The sequence below is a fragment of the Arachis hypogaea genome, chromosome 11 (genome assembly GCF_003086295.3).
Source record: "Arachis hypogaea cultivar Tifrunner chromosome 11, arahy.Tifrunner.gnm2.J5K5, whole genome shotgun sequence".
In the NCBI taxonomy this organism is placed as follows: Eukaryota; Viridiplantae; Streptophyta; class Magnoliopsida; order Fabales; family Fabaceae; genus Arachis; species Arachis hypogaea.
This window is the reverse complement of record NC_092046.1, coordinates 57,658,720-57,671,531: the sequence shown is the minus strand read 5'-3', so window position 1 is coordinate 57,671,531 and position 12,812 is coordinate 57,658,720. Positions and strand designations below refer to the sequence as shown.

The 12,812-nt window shown below is 37.5% G+C and overlaps 2 protein-coding genes across 2 annotated transcripts; both read right to left on the bottom strand.

Annotated features, from left to right (window-relative positions):
• Window positions 1–940: 940 nt before the first annotated feature.
• Window positions 941–10,968, bottom strand: LOC112723903 (uric acid degradation bifunctional protein TTL-like). The gene is made up of 7 exons (XM_072206006.1): window positions 10,694–10,968; window positions 10,541–10,621; window positions 10,357–10,461; window positions 2,695–2,912; window positions 2,503–2,604; window positions 1,295–1,388; window positions 941–1,194 (listed from the first exon to the last, which is right to left on the bottom strand). Exons 4-7 carry the CDS (start codon window positions 2,851–2,853, stop codon window positions 941–943), a joined length of 609 nt encoding a protein of 202 aa, XP_072062107.1. The 5' UTR covers window positions 2,854–2,912; window positions 10,357–10,461; window positions 10,541–10,621; window positions 10,694–10,968.
• LOC140176123 (uncharacterized) lies at window positions 3,116–6,221 on the bottom strand. Its single transcript, XM_072206005.1, has 4 exons — window positions 4,444–6,221; window positions 4,054–4,365; window positions 3,859–3,964; window positions 3,116–3,790 (listed from the first exon to the last, which is right to left on the bottom strand). The coding sequence occupies exons 1-4, from the start codon at window positions 6,219–6,221 to the stop codon at window positions 3,116–3,118; spliced, it is 2,871 nt and encodes a 956-aa protein (XP_072062106.1).
• Window positions 10,969–12,812: the final 1,844 nt, after the last annotated feature.

Here is a 12,812-nt window from a genome sequence, read left to right as displayed (position 1 = left end):
TGTATTTTTAATATAATTTAATAATTAGATTATTTTTTTTAAAATACCTTACAAGAATTTTTACGTTTTGGTAAATTATATTTTTACCAAAATTTTCGTTAATAATTTTTTTGTATTTTATTATTAATTATTCAATATCTATAAATAAATTTTGATTGTTATATATATTAACAGTGATAAAATTTTTGTATTTAATGCTAAAATAATATATTTTACTATGGACTTATTGTCCATTTCAGGATCTATCCCATAATTTACAACATCCCTATTATCCTGGTTCTTGATCCAAATTTCTTCCCATCCATTTCTATCACATCTATCTTCACTATGGTTATGATATTTCAGTGGAGGAGAAACTTTTCCCAATTTTGCCGCAGTTCATGGTGCAGCTGGTTCTTATCTTTCTATTTTGCAAAGGATTTGCCATACTTTCTATTTGCTCATACTGTAGCATTTGTAGCATTTAACAAGATTTGAACTTAAATTTTTCACTAGTTATTATTCCCATTTTATTGTTTGCAAGGACTTTGTACTTAAACATAAGCATTCAACACCGTGAAATTGAAATAGTGACAATTTCATGGCAATTGAAACCTTTATTTTTTTTGTGTATCTTGAATGATACACGTGCAGCAAAGATTATTCTGCAATGCCTGGAAAATCAAATTGGGCTTGTTGATCATTTGGCATATTTTTATTGCCAACAACAATGAAACTGAATTTGTCCCAAAAAACTTTATATTAATCAGCATCTTGGAGTAGTCAAAATAAAAAAATGCAGAAATAGTTAAAATAGTAGACTAATGGTCTTCAATGCAGCATACTAACAATCCCTAAAAATAATATGAAGCGTTATAAAGTCACGACAACTTCAAAACACAAGTTTTGGGCATCCTATAAATTTGAAACCAAAATTTTCAATTATACTATTGCAATATCCTCAAGGGTTCAGGTATCGTGTCGCCCACATAGATAGGTGCCAAGCATTCTTCTTATCAGGAGACATTCCACTATACGGATATTCATTCTCATCTGGCGTTTTATTGAGGTCATATGACAGCATCGAACCCTTTTGTCCAGCAGAATCAACCTCTTCAGAGTTATCGGAGGAGACAACGGCCTCTTTCTCCACTGAATCCGGAACCACCTCCCCCGTTTCTACCGATGCCTCCTGAATTTGGGATCGAGCTAATCCTGAGAGGTACATCATAGCCAAATATAAGCACAGAATATCCAGAATCAGTGTATGAACATAATCATACTAATTAAACTACTAAAAAGTTGATCATCTTACGTTCCCATAGTCGTTCGAGTCCATGTTCTATGAGTTTGAATTCCTCTCGTGCTGCAATATCCAGTTCAACAACAAGAGTATTTTCATAGCGTACCTACACAACACACCACCAAAATAATGTAGAAAAACTTTTTGCAAGAACCTGAGATAACCATCTGTCCCATGCCCTTTATGCATATACACATACAGTGTGCTGCCCGCCTATAGTGCAATAATGTTGCCTTGCGGGAGCTTTTCAACCAGAACCCCAAAACAACAAAACCATATATTCACAATGCAACAAATCCAGAATAAGTAAAACGATAAAGAAAAAAGAAAACTTTAATCAGTTCAAAAAATAGCCTTAATCTCATGCTTAGCTGCATGTTCCAAAACATAGCCATACCAATTGAAGAAAGTTCAGAAAAGAAATGCAGCACATAGCTCAAAGATCACAAAAACCAACAGCTCGATCAGTAAATATCCCAATCTCCAGTTCCCATTCTAGTGCCACAAACTAACGTCAAGAGCAACCTTCCCCCAGGTACTGCAGCACCTCAACACTGTACTACTGAACCAATGCAGGAAAGAACTGCCTCATTGCCACTAAAATTGCAGCCCCTTACTGCCAGATCACTACATGCTGCTGCAAGCCACCACTTCTCTTCCATATGTCATCATACCATATATGAATATGTAACAGCTACATTCAATCTGCTCCAATCTGCATGCCAGCAGTGTTGCATTAGAGCAGCTAAAGGGCTGCTGGTTGTGCCAGGTTTCCTCCTCGAGCAAATCTTTTCTTCCTCCACATTTCATCCCCTACATTTATTCTTGTTCGATCCCATTACTTTCACAACTTATAGATTTTATCCAGAAGAGAATGCCCTTCTTGTTGCAACTTAGAAATTCTTTTATGCATACGGATATACCTTCCTAAATATCCTTCTAATACTTCTCCTTATAGTTAACACAACCCTTCTAAAACTTTTTGCAAGAGGGTCTATATTATATGATTGAGTACAACTATAAACTCTCTATTATATGCTATTATCTTCTAGCAAACATATCTCATCAAGTTAATCTTGCTATACAAAATACAATTAAACTACCCAGCCTCAAAGGTGATTCGCCTTAATGACTCAAATTTATTAACTCTAGAAAGCAAATATCAAGGTTCAGTTTTATATACTTTAGATAAATAGCAAGGAAAATATAAACTATTTTACCTTCACCTCGTCAAGTATTTCCTGTGATAACCATGTTTCCGTACTTGTTATAAACTCAAACCCAAATTTAGCCCGGTACTTTCGGTCCCAATGAAGCATTTCCTAAAATTTAAACATAACCATGTGAATATGGGTTTCATTCACGAATAAGAAAAGGATTTACAAAATTAAATCGGGCAGCGGCAAACAAACCCTCATCATTGATCCCGGGGCATAACGAATGGCTCGAAAGAGGTGACTGTGTCCAGAGAAGGCATCCAACCATGATTGTATACGGGACTCTTTGAACCACAACTGCCTTGCAAATGAGATTGCGTCCTCCAATGAAGAGAAAGGAGACGCATCTATCATCTTCTCTGCAAACCAACGGCTTCTGGAAATGAGAAAGAAGTCTCTGCTCTCCAATTTCCCTGAAAGTCAACGGAGATGTAAAGAATGTTCAAGGACAGTATAAATTTTAAATATTGTGAAGACCCAATTAGATAAGAGAATTTTATATAAAAGGATAAATTTTAAAGAATATAAGAAAACTCATTCCATTCAACCTACTGTCTAATGATATACTGTCTAATGATATGACTAAAATACACTCCACTAAATACAACTCAGTATTTTAGGAATCGGCTGCCTCATCACAATCTTCAACCCCGTCGGTAATGGTCTCCTCTAAATCGCCGTCTCTTGTCAACCGCAGGCCTTCGACATCAAATTCAGGCAAGCTAGTCATACAAGACTGTGGATGAAGGTCGACCTCACAGTGTTCATAATCTTCGCCCATGTCAAACAAATCTCTTGGCTTCACATGGACTACTACACTCCATCCGCTCTCCACCTCATCCTCCACGTAGAACACAAGACGCGCCTCAGATGCCAAGATGTACGGCTCATCGTCTTCATGTTCACCGGTGTGAATCGGCATGGCAAAATTGACACAGGTGTGGCCCAAAACATCTTGTCGGATGCCTCTCCCCGACGTGGTATCTGCCCAAAGACACTTGAACAAGACTACAGTGAATTGACCACTGTAGTTAAGCTCGATGATGTCTACTAATCTCCCGTAATACGAGACACCGCCAACAGCAACATTGGCATCCCGTTTACTTGCATAACTTCTAGTATCCGAAGTGACATAAACCCCGCTATTCTGTGTTTTCATCCCTTCCTCCCTTGACATGGTCCTAAATTTAAATCCATTGACGTTGTACGCCTGATAGCGTTTGGCCTGAGCAATTGGACCGCAGGCGAGCCATTGCAACTCGTTCGAATGATTGGTGCTTCCAAATGGGACCTGGCATTGAAACATTAGAGGCAAGAAAGCACCAAAGGGTAGTAGGATCCTTGGATTTTAGAGATTACCTCATGCCTGAGCCAGTTTGAAAATCCTCTGTGCACAACACTATCTATGTGAGACTGGGACCTTGTTTTACTTCGCAGTTTTCTTTTTGTGATGGCTCTGTACTCACTGTGCACATAAAAAGATACTTCAAGTTCAGTACCATCAATATCAAATTGGCTCATTGTATAATTTTAGAACCCAAGCTCTATACGTACTCCAAGAATTTCTCTACAGCAATGCAGTTAACCAGTACATGACGATGTGCCTGAAGCTTTTCGGTTGGACTTAGTGTGAAAAATGAAGCTGCCCCGACTGCCTTTCCAACCTCTGGGAACATGTTGGCAATCTCGCTCGGTGGAGCATCGCTCGGACGGTCGTCAACGCGTGTCGGTCGGTTGATCCTAGTCTCCACGTTATCTAGGTATCTTGAACAGAATGTGAGAATCTCCTCGGATAGGTAGCCCTCTGCAATCGATCCTTCTGGTTGGGCCCTATTACGCACGTACTGCTTGAGACGACATAGGTACCTTCGAGAACATAACATAAATTACTAGGTGACAGATATCCTACTAAAACAGGCCGAAAAAGCCTAAGTAGATCTTTACCTCTCGATTGGGTACATCCACCGGTAGTGCACTGGGCCACCGAGACGTACCTCCTCAACCAAATGCACCGTTAGATGAACCATAACTGTGAAGAAGGAAGGTGGAAATATCATCTCCATGTGGCACAGAGTATGGACCACACGATCCTGAAGGAGAGGAAGTTGTTGAGGATCTATAGATTTACTACATATTAGTCGGAAGAAGGCTGATAACTCAGCCAAGACGGCAGACACTGGGGTGGGCAATACGTGTTTTGACGCAACTGGCAACAGATGTTCCATTAGAACATGGCAGTCATGACTCTTCAAACCAAATAACTTGCGCTGTTTTAAGTCAACACAGCGAGAGATGTTGCTAGAGTACCCGTCTGGAAAGACCACATTCTTGATGGTCCTAAGAAAGACATCCTTCTGTGGGTTCGACATGGTAAAGACTGCAGCGGGATACTTTCCACCTTCAAGTGGCCACATATCATGCCTGATTCCCATCAACTGGAGATCTTTACGAGCTTTTAGGTGGTCTTTGGATTTACCGCTCTCGTTCAACATGGTGAATACAATGTTGTCGCACACATTCTTCTCTATGTGCATGACGTCAAGGTTGTGACGTAATTCGTTGTTCTCCCAGTATGGCAAATCAAAGAATACACTCCTCTTCTTCCAGGGTGACTCGTCTTGCAGCACGGTCTGATGTCCGCGTCTTCTTTTACCCCCCATCGCTTGCACCTTGCCCTGTGAGACGGGCACACCCTCCAATTGTCTCAGGATATCCCTGCCAGTCAATTTGGTAGGTGGGGATCTATCCTCTACTTTACCATCAAATCTAATCCGGTCTTGTCTATATCTGTGATCACGATTCAAGAAGCGACAATGACCCATATAACACCATTTCTGACTGAAGGTGAGTCGCCTAGTCTCGGCGTCCAAATTACACGTGGGGCAAGCTCTCCCGCCGTACGTATTCCAACCAGATAAATTGCCCAAGCCAGGAAAATCGCTGATAGTCCACATCAACGCTGTACGCATCTTGAATGTTTTCTTCTGACTGGCGTCGTAGGTATCAACACCGGCCCACAACTGCTTCAACTCATCGATCAGGGGCTGCAGGTATACATCTATGTCATTGCCAGGCATTTTAGGACCGGGAATAATCATAGAGAGTATAAAGTTGGTTTGTTTCATGCAAATCCATGGGGGTAAGTTGTATAGAATAAGAATCACTGGCCATATTGAGTACTTTGAACTGAGGTTTCCGTAAGGATTGAAGCCATCACTGGCCAAGGCTAAGCGAACACTGCGCGGATCGCAGGAAAAGTCAGTATATCTCATGTCGAATGCTTTCCAACCCTCGCCGTCTCTGGGATGCCTCAAGAAACCGTCAGAGTTGGTGCCTCTCTTGTGCCACAACATGTCCACAGCTGTCTTGCTGGACATAAATAATCGCTGCAACCGTGGAATTAGAGGAAAATAACGAAGAACTTTCGCCGCCTGAGGTTTACCATTCTTCTTAACAACGGCGTTGATCCTTACTAAAGCATTCTTCCTGGTCTTTTGCTTCCACCTCGATGCTCCACACCGTTTGCATCTAGAAAGACCGTGGTCGGAACCCTGGTATAGCATGCAGTCATTTGGACATGCATCTATCTTCTTGTACTCAATACCCAGCTTTCTTATGATCCTCTTGGCATCGTGCAAGGTCTTCGGAATCTGTGCATGCTCAAAGGCATCCCCCAATAGCTCTAGAATCAATCCGAAAGCCTTGTTGCTCACTCCGCACATGCACTTTATATGGTACAGCCTGACCAAGAATGACAGCTTCGAAAATCTAGAACATCCCGGATATAATTCCTACTCGCCGTCCTTTAGCAAGTCTTGAAAGGCACGAGCCTCGTGACTAGGTCCTTCGGATAAGTACGGCAACCCATCCGCAACGGCTCCAGCATGCCCATCCATGGAATCTTCATCCTCATTCTGCAGTCCCGGCAAATTGAATGCGTCGTGGATCATGTCACGCATTTGATCTCCTGAATTTATAGTGGAATCTAGTTCTTCCCTACCGCTGGGTCTCTCGTCTACAATCCTCTCACCGTGATGTAACCAAAAGGTATAGTTAGGGGGAAATGGTTTCATCAGAAGATGATCGTATGCAGCTTCTCTAGTTTGGAAAAACCGGAACCCACACAGAGGGCATGGACAATGTATCATCCCATCGGATGATGCATTGTCAAACGCAAAGTCAAGGAATCTATTCAGTCCATTCTTATATTCTATACTACCCCGTGGCTTTGTAATCCAGCTCTTATCAATGTCTAAATAAATGAATTAGCACATACAAATAGATTATTAGTATTAAAAAGAAATGGAACTAAAAAAAAGGGGGTGTGTGTTAGGAGAACCAATAACAGTTGATCACAATTATGATATGAGAGAGTACCATACGTAATAAATTCGACAATATATTACAAGCAATACCATGTAGGGAGCGACGGAATAATTCAAAAGAGAAATAGAAACAAAGTTACTTGCATCCCGGATAACATGAAGCACACGAAAGGTATTGGAAAAGAGGCTTACTCATTGCAAAATTCTGTGCTTTCTTAAAAGATTACTGGTAGAAAGAACTGCTGGTTCCAAGTCCAGAAAAAGAAAAGACAAAGAAAAACTTCCTTAAAAATTGAAAAAGAAAACAAGAATAAATTTAAAATTTTAAAAATAAATAAGTCAATGAATATAACTAAAAAATCATAAAGTACAATGAATAAAATATACAAAATATCTTATTGATAGAAGACATAACATAATTGAAATTTAGAATTAAAAAACAATTAAAAAAAAAACTAGGTGGACAATTATAACAGATAGAGGATAGGATCTTAAAATTGTAGATATATTATGCCTTGTATGCTTATAAGAAAGCCAAATTTTAGTTCCCCTGTCTTCGACCGTGTAAATAGCATATATTAGTTTAGTGAAAAAAATAAATTATTAACCCTTCATTCAGGAATATTTTCGGAAAAGATATATGGATAATATTCTCTAAAAAACAAAGAATCAATGATTAAAGCATTGAAAACACTATTCAGTTAAATACATTTAAATTTGATTCTCATGGACCATCATTAGTTCATGACTCTTATATCACCAAACAAAACGGCATCTTCATGAAAGACCATACACAGTATAAAAACAAAACCAAACAAATGATATAAATCATAAAACAATAAAAAATGCCAATAGTATTCAGTAATGATTTTATATGATAAGAATTATAATTATTTTATCACGGATTATGCTGCACAAAAATAACTTAAAATTTAGAAGTTTAGTTTATGCTATAATATGAAACCATTCTAACAAGATTAATTTTTTTTTTCTTCAATTTTTTTCTCCCTATTCTAAGAAAATGAATGAATACACAAGCTTCTCATCAAGATACTTTGTTTAGAACCATGCCTGATCCATCATTCAAGAATCAATTAATGGAGACTTCAAACACACAAGGTTTGTCTATGAATTTGCTTCGAATCCAGTTGCAATTATTGCATTTACAATATAAGAGCATGACCAAATCCAATAATCCAATCAAATTTGTGATGGATTAGCATGAAAGTATTATGTACATCGAATAAAGTCACTTTATTCAATGACTCTATTGCTTTCTGTTACTCCAGCAAGATTCAATGCTTAATTTCCCTTTAATTTAATCTTTGTGTTACTTTCAATTTGATACTGTCACATTATTTAAGAGATATTATTCTCAATATTGACTAGATCTTGTCAACTTGAGATGTGACCGTTTGAAAATATCAAATTGAAAGTAGCATTCCTCCTAGTTAGCCATAGTCAATGCAATCAGGAAATTATTATCGACAAGGTCCAAGAACTTGCATCCTAATAATTAAAACTAGATTAATCCAGATATTATTATTATCCTCAGAACTTGCATCCTATTTAAAACTAGATTAATTTAGGATTCCATATAAGATTATTTAACTAATAATACAATAAAAACAAGATTAAATACTACATAATCAATCCAACCATGACCATATACTTGTTATATAATGAATGTTAACCAGCAAGTATATTGAATTAGATATGTAGAGTTACATCATAACTGTGTTATGCCTATTGCTAAGAGCAAATGAATCAACAAGAGTTTAAGAAAATGGTGCATCAAAAGAGGTGAATTACAGAAAGGGAGCTAGTAGCTATTTAAATCAACTTCTCTACTACTATATAAAGGTCTTGGCTACTTGGGAGAGTTTAACTACCATGCCTTGCCATTGCACTGAAAGGGAGCTATTAACCAGCAAGTATCTTACATTTTCTACTTGTTAGGAATCTATTGGAAAATTTATATAACATCAGAATATAATTATAAAATTATAAACTACAGAGATTTTGTTTTAAAATTTTGATAATACTGTACGAACATATAACTTAATTAAATCTTATAGTCAAATTTCCAGTTACTTAATTGAAAGTTCACTTCAAATCAAATTTTAACATCATGAATCTATATTTATTTTCCCAATTTCAATCTTTCTTTAATGACTTTGTTATTAGCTATGTTCTTCTGTTTATGCAGAGGTTCTTCAGGAAATTAAACATCAACTGAAAATATCCATTGCAAGTTCGTACACATACATGCAGCAAACAAATCTTACTTTTCTTGTTTTGTTACCACTTTTGATTCTTCAAAATGAAAATAAAAACACACACATGATCAAACAACAACACGGTTTCTCATCATCATCCACTTCTTCAATTTTGCCATTGATGATTGATCATAAGAAAAAGGGGAGGAAAAAAGCAACAATGAACAATCAATTGAGAAGAACAGAATCTGTAAAATTAAAACAATAGAATGGTATCAACATGCTCCTCTGATCACTCAAACACCTCAATCTTGTTTCTCAACTCCACACTCATCACACAATGGTATCAATATTTTAATGAAAATAACTAGCATGCGTGCGTGTTTTTCTTGTAATCAATTTTTCGAAAAAAAAACTGAATTCTATAATCTTTTTGGAACAAGGATCGAAGCATCATGGAAAGAAAGAAAACCAACGGAATCAACTACAATTAGTTTCAAATTTAGAACATAAAATTGCAGTTTTTTTGCTAACAGTTTTTAGAGTTTTTATGAAACTATAGTTTCTCATAGTAGATTGATCAGATTCTTGGTGATATGATATAGATATAGCTAAGAAGATCAAGAGATACAGAAGAAAGACAAAGTGAAAAGCTCGTGTGCGTGTAATAAACCTTATTCCAAATTCTTTGTATAGGGAATCCTTATCCCCAATTTGTATTATCTTCTCATCTTAATGAAATTATCTCTTTTTTCCAATCCAAAAAGAAAGCAAAAAATGCAAGACCTAGAAAGCTTCATCTTATCCAAGTTCATAACAATACATCTTAGCCACTCATTCGAATCACAAGAGGGCAATGATCAAGTACTATGTCATCATATTTGTTATTACATCTCCATATAATTTATAAATTTAAACCAATGTCTTGTACTTTACATGATAAAGTTATCAATTAAACAAAAGATGCAGATTAGAGAATGCAAAGTTCCTCAATTTCTCCTGTGGAGGAGAGATGCAAACCAAAGAAACACATTCTTGGGTACTTAAAAAAACAGGAACAAGATGCAATAGAGATGCAAACCAAGGAAAGTCATCCCTATAATAATGATAACGACCCTTTTTTGATTTATCTACTCTAACTATCACTTTCAATGCAAAGCACCCATTAAATCAAAAAAACGGGTACCTTCTAATTCCAATCACTCAAGAGCAGCAATTAACCCCACTAAAAGACAGTTAAAATCAAATTTTTTTTTGCAAAATTCTAACCAAGAATGAAAAAAGCAAGAAAAGATCAGAGTGTCAGGACTAACCAGTGACGGGGAGAGGTCGTGATGGGAACTGCGCGACTAGACAGGAGAGAGTATGAGTTTCAGGAATTGTGGATGACAGAGGAAAGCTCGAAAGATTGGGGGTTTCTGCAAATTTGGGGAATTCGATTAATGGTTGTAACAGGACAAGGGGAATGGCCAAATTGAATTGTGATCAAATGCTCACCTGGGTGGGTTCTTCCGCTGATGAATCGGGGCTCTGCGCCTGCTCGTTTGGCGCGCTACCAAAAACACAAGACGCGGATTTCTGAACAATTGGGGGGAATCAAATGCTGGAAGTACGAAACGGGGGGAATTGAAACAATGAATTGAAACCTACTTAGCTGCGTTTCTTGAGGTAATCGCCAGGTATTGTTGCGAAACGAAGGGCGGGCATGTTGCGCGCCTCTGCTCCTGCTTCTCTTCGCGCCAAGAAGGCTTGCCAAATCGAGCGGGCCTGAGGATATATACCCCGAATGAGCGGCGATTTTCACTGCTGGGCCGCTATCTAGGGGTGTTTTGCGGCCTCGGTAAAGACCGCCACTCACCTGCGCCGCTATCCTTCGAATGAGCAGCGGTTATGGCCAATGCCACTATTTTGTCGCAGCTATCGTCCGCCTCTGCCGTAGTGTATACAAAATTCTGATTCCTACCATGAGTTTTCTAACTAGAACATTGGAATTGCTTAGAAGTACACATATCCACATTCAGAAAGCCATCCACCCATCTTTCAACACATCTCATGGGTTGCCAAATTCCCTATTTTGTCCTCAATTACTCACCTTGAATAAATTAAGACATACAAGTTACAACCTAATACTATTATAAAATGCAATTTGAAACATACACCATCTTGGTGTGTAATTCAAAGTGAGTTGCCTATCATTTCTCTTACTACAAACTTTTCCACTCACTACAAGAAAACTAGGCTTTTGCCATGCTTTTAAGGCGTGGCAAAAAATTAAAAAAAGTGTGGCAAAAAGTTTAAAAATGTAGCGATAGCTTTTCTCCACGCTTCTTAAGCTACCAGCATGCTTTTGAAAGAGTCACATCTGCAAGCGTGCTAGTTGCTCTATTGCTACGCTTTTCTCAATCTATTGGCACACTTTTTTGTTGCCACGCTTTTATCTATTGCCACACTTAAAAGCGTGGCCAAATGCATAACCCTATAACCACGCTTTCTTAAACATACCTAGATGTAAACCATGGCCACACTTTTTAAATCGTGAACCTATTAACATGCTTTTAAAGCGTGGCTATATCCTTATTAAATTTTTTTAAAAAAATGGTAATCATCTTCAAATCTTAAACAAGACAACCAGACATTACTTTGAACTAAAGAAATACAAAAATCAATTTTAAAAGAATGTGCAGAGCAAAACCAAAGAATCAGACTGTCATAAACAACAAACAACAATTACTGACCATCAAGATTCAGGACAGCAACGAATAACCATATTTTGTTTATCATTAGTGCTGAACGTGAATTATAGTGAGAGCCTCATGTATCTAATATGAATAGTATGCCAAGATTTTAGAGTTTGACACGAACAAAAAGAACTAACCATATAGATTCATATCTAGACTGCAAACTTATAAAAGCTTTTAATACAAGCTAATTGAAATTACAAAATAATTTTGAGATTAGATAGACACTCTATGGCCTCTATACCTTGTAAAACCTCACCAAAACTACACTAAGAAATTTGAACAATGCAAATAAATTACTTTCATTGTTGGATTCAGAATTTTCCTCAAGCCCGAGAGCACCATCGAAATTCTTCTCGATATTCTTCACACTCTCCTAAAGCTTATTCACTGCTCTGCCAAATCCGGGAAGCTACGCCATGTGTTATTCCTACTAAACCACACCATCTATGTCGCTACAAACTAAAACAAAGTGTACACATTAAGCGCATCACCAATTACAGACACTAGCCGTACTGTTTGTGTCACTATTTAGTACCACTGTTTGTGTTGCAACATAATTTTCAACAAAACTTTTAGCAACTAAAAAAGCCAAATACATATCATATAAGTAGAATTACTATTAGGTGTTTACCTGGAAGTTTTGGAACACCAAGCCTCTCAAAAAATTCATCATAAAAGTGGTTACAGTTTTTGGCCAATAGATCGTACGAACACCCAGGCCACTTTCTACTAAGTGATGCAGATTTTACAATCCACAAAACACCTGCAAGTGCACCGAGTTGAATCAAGTAATAACCTCAGGTGAGTGAGGGTCGGTCTCATGAGGATTAACGGATTAAACAAGCAAAATCAATTGATTAATCTAGTCAGACTAGCAAGTTAGGGTTTTGAAAGCTTTTAAACATAAATAGCAATTAAATAAAGGCTAACGTAAGAAAATAGTGGATGTGAAAAATAATATGAATGAAAGAGCTAAGAATTTGGAAATGTTTAAACTTTCAGATTAATACTTTTCTCTTTCCACCTTG